The 17,017-nt window shown below is 39.0% G+C and overlaps 3 protein-coding genes across 5 annotated transcripts in view; 1 reads left to right on the top strand and 2 right to left on the bottom strand.

The window, feature by feature from the left end:
- The window catches only part of LOC131791694 (collagen alpha-1(II) chain), a 32,506-nt gene extending 25,128 nt beyond the window's left edge, over positions 1-7,378 (bottom strand). For 2 of the 3 annotated variants that reach the window (XM_059109059.2, XM_059109060.2), the window contains exons 1-15: positions 7,145-7,378; positions 4,783-4,844; positions 4,578-4,637; positions 3,944-3,997; positions 3,646-3,729; positions 3,017-3,091; positions 2,646-2,690; positions 2,497-2,550; positions 2,123-2,176; positions 1,962-2,015; positions 1,656-1,763; positions 1,120-1,164; positions 832-885; positions 492-536; positions 162-359 (exon numbers count right to left, since the gene is read on the bottom strand). In XM_059109059.2, the coding sequence (XP_058965042.2) occupies positions 162-359; positions 492-536; positions 832-885; positions 1,120-1,164; positions 1,656-1,763; positions 1,962-2,015; positions 2,123-2,176; positions 2,497-2,550; positions 2,646-2,690; positions 3,017-3,091; positions 3,646-3,729; positions 3,944-3,997; positions 4,578-4,637; positions 4,783-4,844; positions 7,145-7,211 (1,059 nt within the window). In that variant the 5' untranslated portion in view covers positions 7,212-7,378. Of the gene's footprint in view, positions 1-161; positions 360-491; positions 537-831; positions 886-1,119; positions 1,165-1,655; positions 1,764-1,961; positions 2,016-2,122; positions 2,177-2,492; positions 2,551-2,645; positions 2,691-3,016; positions 3,092-3,645; positions 3,730-3,943; positions 3,998-4,577; positions 4,638-4,782; positions 4,845-7,144 lie in introns of those variants that run through there. The other variant, XM_059109062.2, reaches the window with a different exon arrangement.
- Positions 7,257-12,480, top strand: LOC131791695 (mitochondrial substrate carrier family protein ucpB-like). Its single transcript, XM_059109063.2, has 3 exons — positions 7,257-8,727; positions 9,397-9,559; positions 11,046-12,480. The coding sequence occupies exons 1-3, from the start codon at positions 8,619-8,621 to the stop codon at positions 11,731-11,733; spliced, it is 960 nt and encodes a 319-aa protein (XP_058965046.1). The 5' UTR covers positions 7,257-8,618; the 3' UTR covers positions 11,734-12,480.
- A 471-nt stretch (positions 12,481-12,951) lies between these two features.
- Positions 12,952-14,818, bottom strand: LOC131791696 (histamine H2 receptor-like). Its single transcript, XM_059109064.2, has one exon. The coding sequence runs from the start codon at positions 14,442-14,444 to the stop codon at positions 13,227-13,229; it is 1,218 nt and encodes a 405-aa protein (XP_058965047.2). The 5' UTR covers positions 14,445-14,818; the 3' UTR covers positions 12,952-13,226.
- Positions 14,819-17,017: the final 2,199 nt, after the last annotated feature.

The following is a 17,017-nucleotide window of genomic DNA, read 5'->3' as shown; positions in this document are numbered from 1 at the left end:
CCTCGGTCACAGTGTTTCACCATACGGACCGACCCTTAGCCGGCAAATAACATATATTTATCTTCTCTTGAGTCTCTATAATTTAACACTTCATCTAAATTATTGATAATGATAGCTTATTGCCACGAGTATCACTAGGACACAGCAAAGCCATCACTTGCCTGTCTTCCTTTGAAGCCTGGACCACCTTGGATGCCGTCATCCCCACTGTTTCCAGGGGGCCCCTGAGTTCCTGTGGAGCCCCTGGAGCCTCTCTCCCCCTGATATCCCAGGGGTCCCTTTTCACCCGCTTGTCCCGTTGACCCTATCTCCCCAGGGGGGCCTGGGAGACCAGGAGGCCCCGCTACTCCTTTAGATCCCTGGCAGAATGATAGGGAAGACATTTGAAACGATTTAACAAGAGAAAAGTCGCCAACCGTAACATAAATATTTGAAGCTTAAGTTATTATTATTTTTTTTTTTTTGATAAAGAGACATCTCTCTTTGCTTACTTCAAGCCCGATGTCTCCTTCAGCTCCTGCTTTACCTTGACTTCCCTAAAACAAAAAATCCCACGGTAAAAGCAAAAATCCGATGTTTATTGTTGTTAACAGACCTAAATCCGTGCATGCTCCACATTTAATTACGTTTCCCATGCTTGTTAATAAAAGCATTCTGTTTTTCCAGAGTCTGTTAACATTATGCATAGGTTTTTGGAGGATGTCACAAGCGTTAACCTAAACCAGTTATTAAGTTCTAAGGAAATGTTCAGTGCAAACAGTTATCGCACATTGAAACAACTGGTCGAAGATATCGGAAGTTTGAGACCGTTTCTTGTGAGACGTGACTTACAAGGTCACCAGGATATCCCACAGTTCCTTGCCTTCCATGGGGCCCAGGATCTCCCTGAAAGAGACAATGGACTACTCTTACGAAATGTAAAAAAAAAAATATATATATATATATATATTTATAAAACCACAAACGTTTTTATTATCATGTGCGACTCCAAGGGAAAATAGCGGGTCTTGACCTTCTTCAAATCTCCGGTGTTAGCTTATCTCAGATGTTGGGGAGCAGAAACTGCAAAAGTAACAACTTTATTTTATTGTAATAGATGAGATAATTCAGTCTCCTTACCTGTTCACCGTCAAGTCCTTGAGTCCCATCCGGTCCTACGGACCCCTGATTAGAAGGCAGACGTCACTGTTAAAAGGAACATCAGAACACAAATAAACTGAAGGGGTTTTTTTTTTTTCTCTTGTATTCTCCAATTTAAGCGAAAAATTAACCCTTAAAATAAATCCACGTTGATATAAATTTGATCTGTCTGGCTTTTAGTGAATTACTGGGTGCGTGTGCTGCAACAAGCAAACTCTGAACTCTTACCTCTTCGTCACTGTGAATCACCTAATTTTCCTTGCCAGGAGTTTGACTTATCTTAAGAGCGATAGTCCGTAAATGTCGGGCAAGGGTCTGAAAATATCCATTTCGTGATTAGAACCCCTATTCAAGTTTACATGCAAAATTTGAGCCAAATCGGTTAACCTGCGTGTCCGCAGATTTCCGATCTGGCTCCAGTTTCACGGATTATCGCTTTTAAGGCTCTCTCCAAGGCAGATGCCTTATTACAATAAGAAGGCAGCGTTCTACAGTTCACTTGACTTCATTCTTACCTCGTCTCCGTCGTCACCACGGAAACCCTTAGGACCTGGTTTACCACGCCTTCCGCGGTGACCATCACGACCCAGGACTCCATCATAACCGGAGTCGCCAATACCACCCTGTAAGGTTTAGCAGATAGTTTACATAGTTAAGATTGATGATTCTCCACAAAATGTTTGCTTTACAAGACAGTTGCAAATGAGATGCACAATACAACCACATTATTTCTTTCAGCTTTGTGCGTTAATGTTTTTCTTTCGACGGTGAAAACGGTTGCTATCTACTGAACATTAAAAAAAAAAAACTGTCCAACTCACTTGATATCCTTTCATACCAGGAGGCCCTTGTTTGCCAGGTTTTCCTCTCTCACCCTGTAGAAAATTGAGGTTGAACTGTTTAAAATGTTTATTATTCTATCATTGACCTTTGAATTGTCACCTGCTGAAAATGAAAGTACATAGAGCATTGTTGGACTCACTGGAGTTCCATCTAATCCGGGCAGACCTGGTCCACCAGGATCACCACGTTCTCCCTGAAAGAAAAGAAAATGTTTTCTAGCCCTGAAGACGTTGGATATTGTATAAGATATGCGAGAAAAAGTATGAATTATAACAAGTTAGAGCTAGTCGTCAAGTTTCTCTGAAAAATTCTGGAGCCACAATAGAAGAATGTAAGTTATCGTGGTAGAATTAATATTGTTGTCAATTAAGCAAGGAAACTACAGGATCTTTTATTGATAGTCTTACTGCTAAGAAAAGCTTTCGATTGGTGGGTTCCTCTCTCATAGGTAAATATTACTAACGAAGTTTAACTTGAAGTTCCATGTTCAAAATTAAGAAGACTGGTACCTACATTGACGCCCATTTCACCAATTCCTCCCGGCTCTCCTGAAATACCCATCATGCCCTGGTGAGAATAAGAAGCAAATCTCTCAAAGATATCAGAATTTTTATTTCAGTTAGATTTGACAATGAGACTAAAACAAGCCAATCAACACTCACCCTTGAGCCAGGAAGTCCTTTGGCTCCAGGAGCTCCTCTAATTACCTAACAGAGTCAGTAAAGAGAAATGCGTGTGGTTACAACAACAAGGAATCTTCCTCTTTATTTCGTGAGAGTGAGGTTTTTATTTTATAGAACATTCAGTAGTTGATGACGATATACTAATCTACAGCTTGACATTCAAACAGTAAGATAGTCTTGTAGCCTTATAGTCTTCCAACCATCCTAGCCCCCTCTACCCCACCCTTTCCCTCTACGTACTTATCCGCAGCCCCCATTCCAACTGTCACGCGTCGCCTTAAGATCTCATGTTCAACGAGGAACAGTCTCATCACCTACTGAGGCTGATTACAAAACCGACCATTCAGTACCTTCATTTTTATGGCAGCTGTTGTCACAACGATTGGTCGAATGACAGGTCCCTTTTCGCCAGGTATCGACTCGTACTGCAAAAATTCAATTAGCGACGGATTAAGCCACAAAACCATTCTTAGGCACCTCGTGTCGTGAAGATTGCTTCTTATAAGAGGCAGTAGGGAATGGATTACGATAATTTCTTTGAAGAAAACTGCCTGTGATGATAAGATTGCTGAGAGACCTTAACTGTAAAAGCTCTCACCTGTTAGAATTTAAGTTGCAATTGAGAGGAAGACAACTTACTCTACAAGAATAAGAGGAACATGAGCAGATTGAGTCATGAAAAGATCGGCAAAGAAATAAAAGCTTCTTCGCCTTACGTCACCTTCCTTAGCGCTTCAAGGGATTATGGCATCTTATCTGTAAATGGAATCTTGAAAAGAATCTCATTACAGAACATCGAAGCGAAGCTTTTTCAACCTGCACAACGTTGACATAACGTTTCTGATGAAAGCATCAGTGTCAAAACGTCGAATTTCTCCACCAACTTCACTCGGCTGCTTCCCTTTACTTGCCAGAATGAGTTTGCGCAGGACAATTTCTTTTTCTAACCTAGCATTAAGAAGAAAAGAATTGCACTTACCAGCGTGGTTCCCGGGGGTCCTGGCGGGCCTGGGAGACCAGGAGGTCCTGTAATACCCTGCTGACCCCTGCTGCCTTGGGGACCCTTGTGAGAAAAGCCAGCGAAGAGTGTGGTGAAAAGTCTTTCAGTAGATATACCAGGTTGAATCTCAACAAATTACGTTTTGAAACTGAAACTCTTCTGATAAGTGACAAAGCACTGTGCCTATTTTTCAAAGGCACAGGCTTCCCACATTAACTAACCCATTAATTCCTAGTCCTCGCTTTCGATCGGTTATTTTTATTTCTTGATAACTTACCCGTGATCCTCTCGGTCCCTGTGTTCCTGGGGGTCCTGTGTATCCAGGTGGGCCCTGCAGCAGATTATACAGTGATATTAAAAATGCGATGATGATAGGCGTAGGTGTGTGAACGTGACTGTTTTTTTTTTGACACACAGGACGCATAGCATGAAACGTTATTTCTCAGAGTCATTTCAGTCAAAACTACAGTCGAACCCAGTTAATTGTAATAGACATTAAAGGGGTATGCAATGGTCAGATCGTCACATAGACATGTTTTATTGATACAAAGACAAGTGTAGCATACTTTTTTACTGCAATAAAATGTAGTCTATTTCTTTAATTTCCTTTCTTCGAACAAACCAAAAATCTGTGTGAAAATCTGGCAACTGACGCCTTTATTTTTTGACTCAACCATAGAGATTGGAGGGGGCCGGGGCACCATATCAGTTATTTATCGCATATGCACTTCAGTTGTCAGTTAAATTTATATTTTACAGTTAAATGAAAATACTCCTTTAAGCCACATGAGTATGCCGTCCTTTGTTTTGTACGTAAATTTCGCACCCGCGTCGGTAAATGTAGACTAGTCATCATTTTTCGCAAGCAGAAAAAAGATGTGCACAAAAGCAGAGAAATACTTTTCCCCAACCCGTTCTCCTTCGGCTCCAGCATCTCCTGGTTCCCCTGTGACAGTGATGGTCTGTTGGTCCTAATGTAAAAAGCGAACGCAGTCAGGCGCAATGACAAGCAATCGACATTAAAAATACCGTAAGGTTAAAACTGCGACTTGAACCTACAGACGCAAATTTCACTTGTCCGGGCTGCAAGACCCATACAGACAACTAGTGACTTACCCCATCCCCATCAGTGACGTCTGTTTGCCGTCTTATCCTGTACGAATTTGTCTTGATGTTTCCTACACCAGAAATTATTATTTACGGTGTGATAACGAAACGTGTAGTACACATTTGCTCTTAATTTATTGATAATACAGGAACAAACAGGAACTTGCAGTCTTTATCACAAAATCAGTTGAGTCCTTTACGCAAGTCATGTGACCGTCTGAGGGGGAAAATGTCTGTAATAGGTAGAAGTCACTGACGTTTCGATAACTAGCGCTGAAGTCATCGTCGGAGTTTATAAACGTTATCAACGTTGCTCGAAAAGGTTATTAAAAAGGTCGTTTCCACCAATAACTGTCTTGACAACCTTTCCCCAGACAGTCACACTACTCGGTCAACTTGCTAATAAGGCAGGCTGTCAGTTAACATAATGAACTGGAAAAATCAGCAACAGCACGGTATAATCTAACCGACAGAAAAACACTACAATCCCACAAACTCAACTACTTTATTAAACAGCGAATAATGTTCTTAACAAGGAGCGACTTCCAAAAGCAGTACGATACTTATCGTTAATAAACTTAATTAACCCCACTCAGTCTATATCCTAGCTCACCAATGACACAATCTCACCGCTGTCTCCGAAGTTCCTTGAAATAAGCCATCATCCGCAGTAACTCTCTCTCGGTATAGCTTTCAAAACAGCCGTCGCTCCGACAACAACAACTACTACATAAGTGAGTCTTTGTATATATTCACAAAGTGTTCTGGAACATTCCAGAAGCTTACATGGGAACTATTTTAGGATTATTATATAATAGATGTGTAATTTGATGAAATGTTCTGGAAAGTTCTTTGGCGCGTAAGTCAGCATGACTAGGCAGTCTGGAAATTTCTAGAAGCAACAACAATTACCCAAAACAATTATCAGAGTCAAGGTGTTAACACTGAATATGGGATAAAATTTTCATCATTATTACTTTTTTCAAGGTATTAGATTAATTTTTAAAGAAAAGTTGAGGTCATTCGAAAATTTTAGCTTTCAAGTTGTATGCATTTTTTATTGTAAATCTCTTATCGATATTATCATAGGTTATATTAATCTATTTACTGAGTCTATATGGTATTATCATTAAATAGTTTTCCTTTTTAAAGTTCTGTATCAGCCTAAGGTTAGCATGTGTGTAAGTACCGTTTGACTTCCGCACAGATTGTTAAAACTTTGGTCATTCACATGACCACTCTAAGATCAGCCTGGAGTCATAATCACTTACTGCGTTATTGATAGGCGACACGTAATTGAAGGCTTAATGGAATCTTAAGAATCTTATTCAAGTTTTTAAAAGGCGGGAACCAAATGATCTTGATTGCAATAACAAAAGTGAAGCCTCGAGTCGTTTCATGGTCTTACATACTGACGCAGGACTTCGTGTTTATTCTGCGTCCAACGATTTTTTCTCTTTGTCTCACGCTTGTGACGATACAGAAAAACATGTAAAATCTTGATTCCATTGCCGAGTTCAAAAGTTACCATCTTTCTTATTCCAGTTACTCACATGAAGCTTTCGGCATTGCTATTCCTAACAGCAGGCTGGACGTGTGTCACATATGACAACCCTAACCCTAATAATGGCATGATCATTACAGTAGTAAAGTGGAACAGCGTCCAAGTGCGGAATCTGTGACACAGTGTTACATGTTATGTCTCCATGTCAAGCTAACGACTCTGTTCTTTACTACATTGTTAAGTTACATGCCTCACTTGACCTGCGACAAATTCGGTCGGTAGCCTTACGAAAAAAGGGCAGCTGGCGTTGCTGACACAGACAAAACATTATCTTGTTGATAGGAAAAGGATTTGAAGATAATTGATCGAAATGCAATATTCAAACTGGCCTTTAGATTCAGAGGGAAAAGAGAAAATTACTGGACTATTGTGAGGACGCGAAATTCGTCTGCTTTCCGCGGCACGTGACTGTTGTGATGAAATGGTGATCAACTACTTGTATCTCGTGCTAATATCGATTTAATGTAATGTATTTGGGTCTCTAGGGGCTGTTTTTCAAACGAAGGTTGTAATATACAGGTTATCAATTACCCGTTCATGTCTTGAAAGACATTGTAGAACTCGCGCTTTGGATTGTAAGGAGCATTGTGCAAAACAATAAGCTCTGTGACTTAAATGGCCGGAAAGGTGATATGTAGAAAAATCCATTAGTAATTATGCTGATTTAAGACAAATGCAGACTTGTTTTTAGTGAGTATAATTCACAAGTCTAAACAAATTTGTAGGTAGGGTGATAATAGTTCCTAGAATACTTTTAGTAGATTAGTTTAACACTCAATGTATTTAGACAATTAAATCGTGTCTTACTTTCACTGAACGTTCCGATTACCCAATTACTGAGCCACAGCAATACTAAGAACCTCGTGATCATCATTTGACTGTCGGCAGCACTAAGTTTTTAACTTCAGTTTTACGTGGAGATTGTGCGTTAGTTCGCTTGCCGTCGCTTTTCTGCCCGAAAGAATCTGACGAAGGGCGAGCGTCGTCAGCGTGCGACTACAAGGAACCACTGCAGGCGATTGAAATACAAGCACAAAGAGCCAAGTGTTCGCATGTGCGTGTAATTTGAGTTCTTCGGTGATGATATGAGGTCATGGCAATCAATAAGATACTCGGAGAAATAGTGACTTCAAACACTGAGATCGTGTAAAAAATTCGAGAGAGCAGGAAATATTCTTGAAATGTTTTTGTATCGTCTGAAAAATACGAGAACTCATCAGGGGTAACATGCTGGTTTTACGGCCATACCAGAGAGGTTTGTTATTTGCCTTTTCGATAGATTGAAATCTAATTTCTTCCCTCTTTTTTCCTGCATTACTCACTGACGCAGAAAGGTGGCGAGAATGGAGATGACCCTTCAGTGGTATCTGACATGATACTGGAATGTGAAGTGTATTTCTATTCTAATGTAACGGCTAGTTTTACAAAAATTTCAAGTCTTTCGTTGGAGTGACCCCTTTGAGATCTACACGGGAGATAAGCCTGTCATGACACATACTCTGACGGCATCCCCAAAAAGGACAATGTAGACCTGCGACTGTTAAAACCAAAATTTCGCCGGAGAAATGGAGTCACATCTTTTTGATCAGAAACCAGAAATCATAAGAACCATTGAATGGTTGAGCGAAAATTCTAGTTTGGGGTGGTGAGTTCGAGGCTGACCCTGGCTGATTACGCCATCTCATTGAATCTCACTCCAAGCCGACGGTGAAAACTAATTACAGATTCACAGCTAAATTTCGCAGCATGGCAAAAAATAATATTGATGACATTAAGACCCTGCTCGAATCAATAACTATTCTGACCAAAATCCACAGGACTGTAGTCAACTGCTTTGATTTGGTAAGGTGGATAACCTGTGCCTAAACCTCGTTCCCAGGTTGTCATTCCATGGTCTTATTATTCCATGGTTCCGTTGCACGTGTTGTAAAGTGCAAATTATTTCTTACGTCATGTATTGAGATATTGAGCCTGTGTTTTTTCAGTCGATCAGGTTTTATTTCTTCAGGTTCTTTCTGTTAGATTCTGTAGAGGGTTTGCTAGTCCTGCAGCTGTCTGTTGGTAGAATTATACGCAATAAGCTTCGATCGGTCATCTCTGGAAGATTATTTGTTCTTGTTGTAAATATTAAGTCGGTCTTTCGATTACCCATCGAAACATGCAATGCCGGCGCTTTATCATCGAAGATTTCGTGATTTTCTGGAGGACAGTGAGTAAAGCTCCCACGGAGATTCTTGTAAATAACCAGCAAGAAAGGTGACAATCAAGAGTCTTTGACCAAATGGCGACAGGACTGTGCGAAAAGAGACAGCCACGACGTCAGAGTAAAGAACATGAAAATTTAGTTCGCTTTGCTTTGAGTGGGCTCTCCTGCATGTGCGCAGCAACAGGTAAGCTCTGCTTGGTTCAGTAGATTGTTATATTCTTCTTTGCTCTTACTGTATACTGTTTATACTGCAAGAATGGACCGTGAAGTATTTAGTCAAGCTGACCCAGGCGGAATTTCTGAATGTCACAGCGACTATGAAGTCGCTTTTATAAAACTAGTACATTATTATTTATGATAGACGATAAAATATATTATTTCCTCTTGGGAACTGCTCGTGAATTTAAGGGTCGGTTTTCATATTAATGTAACATTTTGCTAACAATTTATCTCTTTGGTTGATGTGGTGTTGTTGAGGATGTCAACATGAGTAACTGAGCTTATTAAAAGACGTACTTTGTAGTGTTATGCACAATGAAATTTAAACAGGCAATTGCATCGGACAAAGTTAGGTCTTGAAGTAGTTGAGACCTTCAAGTCACAAAAGATAACTGATAAGTAGAGCCACATAATTTATGAATTGTAGGTAATTTTGGAAACTCCTGGGAAAGTCACCAAGTTAGTGACATGTAAGAGCTAGTCAAGTAATAGCCTGCAACATTTTTATCTTGTTGTGTTTATGGTTGTTCCTCAATGTAAAATAATCATTTTATAATACTCAGGTATTTTAAAACTTGCCTCTGATTGCCCTGCATTTTCACCAAAATGTAACTGTAATTCATTTTCCTTCTAGTTACAAATCCTATAGATGTAATTAAGACTCGCATGCAGCTTGATAATGAATTGGGCTCCCAACATGAAAGCAGAAACATATTTCATAACCGTTACTATCGTGGTTTGGTTCGAGGGGCAGCAAGGATTGCTCATGAGGAAGGGATACGTGGTCTGTACAAAGGGTGAGTTAGCACTAGCACCTGAACCTATGCCTTACCCCTTTCACTCTCAAGATCTCATTAATACTTCTCCTTGATGACTGCCATACAATTCTTTTGATTTTAGATCTGAGAATTTGTTATCAGATCAACTAATAATCCCTAATTGATATTTCTCTTTATTCTTGTCACTTGTCTGCTTGATATTGTATGGATATTTTGAGGAGAAATTCTGTCTTGGTCACTCATGGGAGTTAAAGAGTTGAGGGCCAATTTATGGAGTAAGAAATAATTTAAATTTGAATGTCAAATGATGTAACATTCTATGGTTAGGGTTAGGTAATTTTTGATTAGCTGTAAAGTAATTAAAAATTGTTATCTTTTGTAAGACTTCCCTTTTTAATAATTTCCTTAAATGGGTAAGTGAGAACTATAATGATTCATGCAGAAAAGACAAGCTTTTGTAATGGGTCAGATGGCTATTTCAGTTATGGAATGCAATTGCAACAATTAATTGATGTGATCTTAGGCTGATGCTTACATGAAACAAGTAAACAAAAATTGTCAATGAATTTTCTTTCCAAGCATATTTTTGTTTTGTATCCAAATGGATTTTGTTTGGGTTTAATTTTCAATCAAAAGAGTGAGTTCTTCTGGCATTGGTTCTGTTCTCTTGTTAAGCCTCTGCATTGATGTGAAGAGGGAAAACCATAAAATTTTATTTTTTGGATATCTGTCTGAAAAGATGGCCAGGATTTACCAGAAGAGTTTCATTGAATGAAAAGGATAGTAATTAATATTGACTTCATGTATGTTGCATATGCATATTTCTGATAACTTTTGATCAAAATTTGCTTCAGAAGTATCCTCTCTTTGTAACATAGGTAAGCTGTCTTTTTTATATAATAAGCTGATCAACAAATATGTTTGCATTTTGATTGGTTCCCAGTTTTGATCTATTTGAGGACTTTAGTCATGTCTATTTTAACAATTTTTGTTTCTATTTTATATGAAACAAATAGATCCCTTGTTTCAATGGGTCTGTTGAGTAAAAGTTCACTGAGAATTTCAAAATGTGGTAAGAACATTAGCTATGCCTTGTGTGCCCCCTTTTTGTTCTTACCATCTTTTGATGTCATCTGTGATGTATAGCTCATCAGACACAACAACATGGAACCTATTTGTCAACTAGACAATACTGATTGATCAAAATGTTACATGATGAGCTGCTGAGTATTATGTACTATGATAAAGAAGTATGGAAAGTTCAAATATTAAATTGGTGTTTAGCGCACTAAAATGATTGACTTAAAATTTATGCACAACTTTCCACTCTATGATTCAAGTGCAATCAGAATGTTATAACATGTATATTCCATTAATCAGAGGATGTTGTTTTAGAGAATTTCCGTGCTTTTAGGATTGCTTACAGAAAATTTACTCCAGTAAACAGAACAGGAAGAGGCTCAATGTCTTACCAAAAATCTTCCTTTTATCTTCTTTACTCCAGTATTGCTCCCTCACTGATGAGAGAAGCCAGTTACAGTACACTGCGACTAGGCTTGTATGAACCTCTGAAAGAGTGGTTTGGAGCAACAGACCCTGCTCACACACCACTGTGGAAAAAGGTCTGCTCTGGAGCAATTGCTGGCGCAATTGGAAGTGCCATAGCTTGCCCTACTGATGTGGTAAAGATCCGTTTGATGGCACTACCATCTGGAAATAAATGGGAGTATAGACACACACTTCATGCATTTCAAGCAATTGTTGCCAATGAAGGAATTCGTGGACTTTGGACAGGTGTGAATGCTACAGTGAAAAGGTCTGCACTTGTATCAGCTACAGCTGTATCTTCATATGATCATGCCAAACATAAAATATTAAATGCTGGACTTCTTCAGGAAGGACCTGTTCTGCACATAATGGCTTCCTCCATAGCAGGATTTGTGACAAACTGTGTCTCATCACCAATAGACATGGTGCGCACCAGGTACATGAATCAAAAGAAGGATTGCAACAAGAAACCACTGCTTTACAGAGGAACAATAGACTGTATAGCAAAGACAGTTCACAAAGAAGGGCTTTTTGGTCTCTATAAAGGGTTTATACCAAACTGGACAAGAACTGGAACTCACACAGTTGTAACATTCTTTGTTTTTGAACAGTTGCGGGCTTTTGTGGGGTTGAAGCCAATGTAACTGATATATTGTAGTTTACCTATACTTAATGTAGTAAGTTTGGTTCAATGTGCAGTATGCAAATATCCTTTAAATCAAAGTAATTATCTCATAATTTGAAACATTTTTGCTGTTGGAGGAGAACTCGAAATGTTCTTAGGGTGCTTATTCAAATTGTGCTAGCAACATGCTCAGCAGTCAGACTACTTCATTGAAAAAAAGAAACAAAAAACAATTGTTGAGAAGCTTGAATACTAAGCTCCAGGGTAAGGTGAGGGTAAGGAGGAAGGGGTGGGTGGAGGGATTTGTGGAGAGAAAAAGAAAACTTAGCAACAAACCTCTAGAGAACTTACCAGGTAGGATCATAAAAAACAGAGACAGTTATGGCGTCGTACAAAGACATCTGATTTCTATTTTTTATATCTGATTCCTATTTTTTATATTTATATATTCATGTAAACTAGCCGTCCAGGCCTCAACAAGATGTTTTTTTTAATTGAAATTCCACTCAAAAATCAAGGTTTATTTGCATTCACGTAAAACAATACTAATAGTGCTTGCCATTTTTAAAGAGGCGTTTTAAATTTTGTTCCATTCCGTCACACTCCTTTTTTTTGTACATAACAATAAATTTGGCTTTTTGTTGTTCACTGTATGAACACTTCTATTAGTAATTTAGGCTAAGTTTATCATTGTTAAGGGAGCCTTAAAACGTCTTACGTTTGACACTGAAATTACTGTCATGAAATAAATTTTTAGTATTGTCAATTTGTTGTCTTCTTTTCTTACATTACAGATACACTCGATTGCAAAAACGTCGACGCCTAAAAAGCGTTCGCAATGAAGGACGAGTCATTGGCTTTACGGGTACGCATTTACACAATAACCACAATCAGTTGCTCGTGGTAAATGATAGACGCCGTAAACGCATTCCTAAAAGAAAAGAATTATCATAGACAAATATTTTCCATTGATAACGGAAAACTTACAGCACTGATCATGTAACTATTCGAACATTCCCATTAAACCGTTGGGTTTCATCGTAGATTATGCTTTTTAGGTGTCAACAATTTTGTAATCGAGGGTAAGCGAAAGTTCGTACTTTTGTTGCGTAATTTTATGCTTTGATAGTTGCAGTGCATGGAACCCGAAAGGGTAGAATAGCAATCCTTTCATTTTATCCTACCATCAGTTTTATAATCAGACAGTCTTGGTTCGCTCTCGAAATTTTGTCTCACGAAAAACGCGACTATTGGTTGCAATTGAAATAATTTGTCCTACATAGATACCTTCCTCGAGCGCCTCGCGCGAGAAAGTCATGAGATACGCTTTACTGCTACATCGGAAGTCAGATTAAAGTGGTTACGTCCTTTTTTGCCTTGGGCTGTTAAAAGGCTATGTCCGCCGATTGGTGACGAGCTCAGATTCCGAATGTCTCCTTTCTCGCATTCACATCACGATTCACCGCAAATTGCTCATTTGACACTGCTGCCTGTACTGACTTCTCTGTCTCGCTATAGCTCTACACTTTGTTGATTTATCTGTGTGTTTTCTTTGCATTTTATTTCATAACTGGAACAAGAGTAAGCTCTCAAGCGAGCCACATCCACCTCGGCGCATGTTGGCAGATCGTGAGTCGATACGCTCAGACCGGCGTTCGGATAACTTTGCCTTCCAACTCGTTTTGATATGGGGCGCTTCATATTATACGATATGGCGGGTAGTGAGAAAGCCCTCTGACTCCTGTTGACTAACGGTTTGACTGAACCTTCAGCACTTGCTGACGAAGGTCGGCGTATCACATCTTTGAAGGCAGAAGATCGCAAACAATATAGAGAAGGGTTCATGGCGCAATTTAGGTATCCGCTCCAGTAGGCAATGCGACCAAGGTACCAAGGAAGGGTCGACACATCCTCTGAAACAATAGCCAGTGCAATAAGGATGAAAAACGGCAACCAACAAATAAGAAAAGTGCTGAACATCAGGCATAATGTGACAGCGAGTCTTTTGGTAACCACCGACAGCTGGTTACCTTGACGTTCGACGTTCTGGTTCATTTTGCCTTCGTGTGAACTGACCTTAAAGAAAATTCGACAATACGCGAAAGACATGCCGCAAATTGGAACAATAAATGCCACTAGAGCAAGTAATGACAACTTCAATTTGTCGGCAAGTGAATTTGGGAAAGCTATTCCACAATGCGCTGTTGTCGGATTAAACACTACGTAACTCCAGTTTTCAAAAGGGCCCAGCGAAAGAAAAGAAAATGCGAAACAAAGACCCCACATAGCAAGTAAATGAAACTTGGCCCTATTTTTTGTAATTTGAAGCCATTCGCAAGATGGTTGTTTAACAATTGAAAAATAATTCTGACCGGCTATGAGGGACAAGGTGAAAATGGAAATACAAAAAAAGAAATTGTTCAGAAATCCATTGATGAGGCACCAGTGTTGTTGCATTGTGAATCTCCTTTGAATGCTGTTAATGAGTGCAAACGGGCTACACAGCGTGAGCGCTCCAATGTTTGCTACGGCGAGATTTACGAGAAAAATAAAAGTTGGATTTCTCAAATTCTTGTTTTTGTAAATTACGCTGCAAATATACAGATTTCCGAAGACGCCAGAAATGACGATAACGAAAAGAAAAACTGCTTGTAATATTCCTTCTTCGAGTTCGTAGATAAAAACGGTGGTAGTGTTTCCATGAGTAGAATTGGTTGGATCATTCGACATGTTTAGACAAATTTTGCTCAGTATTCCTGTAGTTCGCTCTCTCAGCTCTTAATGTTAAAACCAGTACAGCGTGATACAGTATGATATTCACACTATTGTTTCCGTGAAAACAATTTAGGTAACTGTTGGTGGGAGTTGCACGTGTTGGCGGTCCGTTTTTTCCCTGGCTGGTGCTAAGTGCTCCATAGTTTCCTTCAAGATTAATGCGACTGAGAGATGTTATCCATCAGCGCTTTTGAACGATATCTGTATTAAGATCAGTTTAATTCTTTTGCTCCATATGTTAGTAGTTCATTGACAACAAGAATATGTAAATCTAAAGGATGCCGAAGATAACGTGGTAAACTGTCTTTCTTATGTCGTTTTCCCAGAACATCAGTGTACTTGTACGACAGCCGCATTAAAATACACAGATAATCTCATCATTCCGGCATTAAACTATCGTGTCCAACAGGGGAAACGCCACCAACTGTTCAATATTTTTCTGCGCAGTTTAGTGAATGTTTACACAAAAGAAAAAAAAGAGATGGAAATATCAAGCCGCAAACATGACAATGACAAACACTGTTAAAAAAAATTCAAAATAACATTTGTTGCCTTTGTATCAATGATTTAAGTTATGAGGATAGACAGACAAGCTGGCCAAACTAAATTAAAATTCTCTTTTAGTAGTAAAAAACGCTTAAGAAAGAACTAGGGTCATTCTCTTGATGTAGGTGTGTTACGTCTTGCTTCTTTCAGTGGTACAATTGGATCTAATAACGGGGTGTAAATGTTTTTGCGCAATCCTAAAGTGAACCAATTGCGGGGCTTTTTGTTTGAATGGAGAGCAGGCTTTCTAACGAAGTGATTTATTCGGGGAAAGCAAGGTGAGAATTCAGTCACTACATACTTTATAGCGGCTTCTCGACACAACCGAAAATGGTGCGGTAAACCGGTTTAAATCATGTTTTATGTCTCAGTGAAAACAAATTATACACGAGCTTTGTTAAAACTTGATTTTATGCAGACTATCAGTTCAACAACAGATCGAGGTGAAAACTTTATAACGCAGCACACCTGCTTATTGGTTGGGTTTCTATCAATATGATGATATGACTACTTCTTGACAGGTTGTTTATTTTTCCTTTAACCTTTGTTGATTTAATTCAAATTTGTCATGTTCAGCAGAGTTTGTTTACTCGGTGACGCACTCGCTCAGAAGAAAATGATGAGGGCCTGCTCATATCATTAAACTTCTTTATTCGGCATCAGATGTGCCGCTTACTTACTTTTGAGATCTTTTATTTTCTGACTGATCAGATTCATCTTCAATTTAATTTATTAGCATGACTTACTTTGTCAAACACGCTGGCAAAAGAGGTTAATATTTGCGGGCTGTTCTTGTCAAAACTGACATAGTATTTACTGTTACTGTCCGGTGGCAAACAGATGTCCCTGAAGCTTCTCGATGGGAAGCAAACTTTGTGACTGACTCTCATATCAGCGGTCAAGCGAACATTTTGGTATAATGCGAAATTAGAACGATGACGGAAAATGTCTTCAATTAGCACTACAAAGGAATCTTACCCAAAGTGTCTTCTATTAGCACTACAAAGGAATCTTACCCAAAATTGCGTATTCTATGGCTATGAAAATTGAAATTGTTTCAGATTTTAATAGTGGCACCTCTTCGAGGTGGTGTTTCTTCTTTTGTCTCTGAATTTGAATTGAAATTTGGAAAGTTGGTCTTTGTGTTGAGGCTGGAAAACTGGAAAAGCCAGTGCTAAAACCGCCGGACGGCAAGGACGCCATCTTAAGACAAATTGAACCAACATGTGACGTCAGGTGTGGACGTCGAACTCAGGCCACAATGGCGAAGACAATGGTTCTCACCACCGCTTCATACCTGATACCCATGTTTAAGTGATCGCAAAATTGATCACTTTAACATGGGTATAACATTCAACATGTAAGATTTAACATTTCATCATCGTTTTCATCGTTTCTCATTCTTTCTTCTTCGCTAGCTAAGTATTTCTGGTGGATGTGAGGGTTACTTATTTTGGTGCCGGGATTTCGCATAGAAACTTTGAACCGACTTTCCCAAAGGACTTTTCAAAGTCACAATAATGAACAATGATGATGAAAATAAGACTCAAATAATGCTGGTAATAATAGTGATAATTCACATTTATACAGTGCCTATTCAAAAAGATAAAGTCATTAAAAAAGATAAAGTCAAATTTAAAGCAATGCGTGAGGAATTTATCGGATTCTTTATCATAAAACAAACAGAGAAGACTTGACTGTGCTCTGTTCTGTTGTAAAAGACGCAGAAAGCGGCTAGAGCACTACATCTCGTGTCTCTCCCTAAACTTCTTTCGTGCTCCAGCCGCTTCCTGCGTGCTTTACAACAGAATAGAGCACAATCGAGGATTCTCGATTTGTTCATTATGATACGGACCGTTTTAGAATGTTGGTGTTGTTGTACCATACGTGGTGTTCTGATCATGACTTTTCCTTTGCCCGTAGATCATTTCTGATACTGAAGCAGTTCCCTTGATGAAGACTCCATGTCGTCATTTCGAGTC

The sequence above is a fragment of the Pocillopora verrucosa genome, chromosome 10 (genome assembly GCF_036669915.1).
Source record: "Pocillopora verrucosa isolate sample1 chromosome 10, ASM3666991v2, whole genome shotgun sequence".
In the NCBI taxonomy this organism is placed as follows: domain Eukaryota; kingdom Metazoa; phylum Cnidaria; class Anthozoa; order Scleractinia; family Pocilloporidae; genus Pocillopora; species Pocillopora verrucosa.
Note: the sequence above shows the minus strand (reverse complement) of the source record. Positions and strands in the feature narration are given on the sequence as shown.

Coding starts and splice junctions, on each gene's coding strand:
- LOC131791696 (XM_059109064.2), bottom strand. CDS start 14,444: ATGTCGAATGATCCAACCAATTCTACTCATGGAAACACTACCACCGTT.
- LOC131791695 (XM_059109063.2), top strand. CDS start 8,619: ATGGCGACAGGACTGTGCGAAAAGAGACAGCCACGACGTCAGAGTAAA. Junction 8,728..9,396: donor CTGCATGTGCGCAGCAACAG/GTAAGCTCTGCT, acceptor TTTTCCTTCTAG/TTACAAATCCTATAGATGTA. Junction 9,560..11,045: donor ATACGTGGTCTGTACAAAGG/GTGAGTTAGCAC, acceptor TCTTTACTCCAG/TATTGCTCCCTCACTGATGA.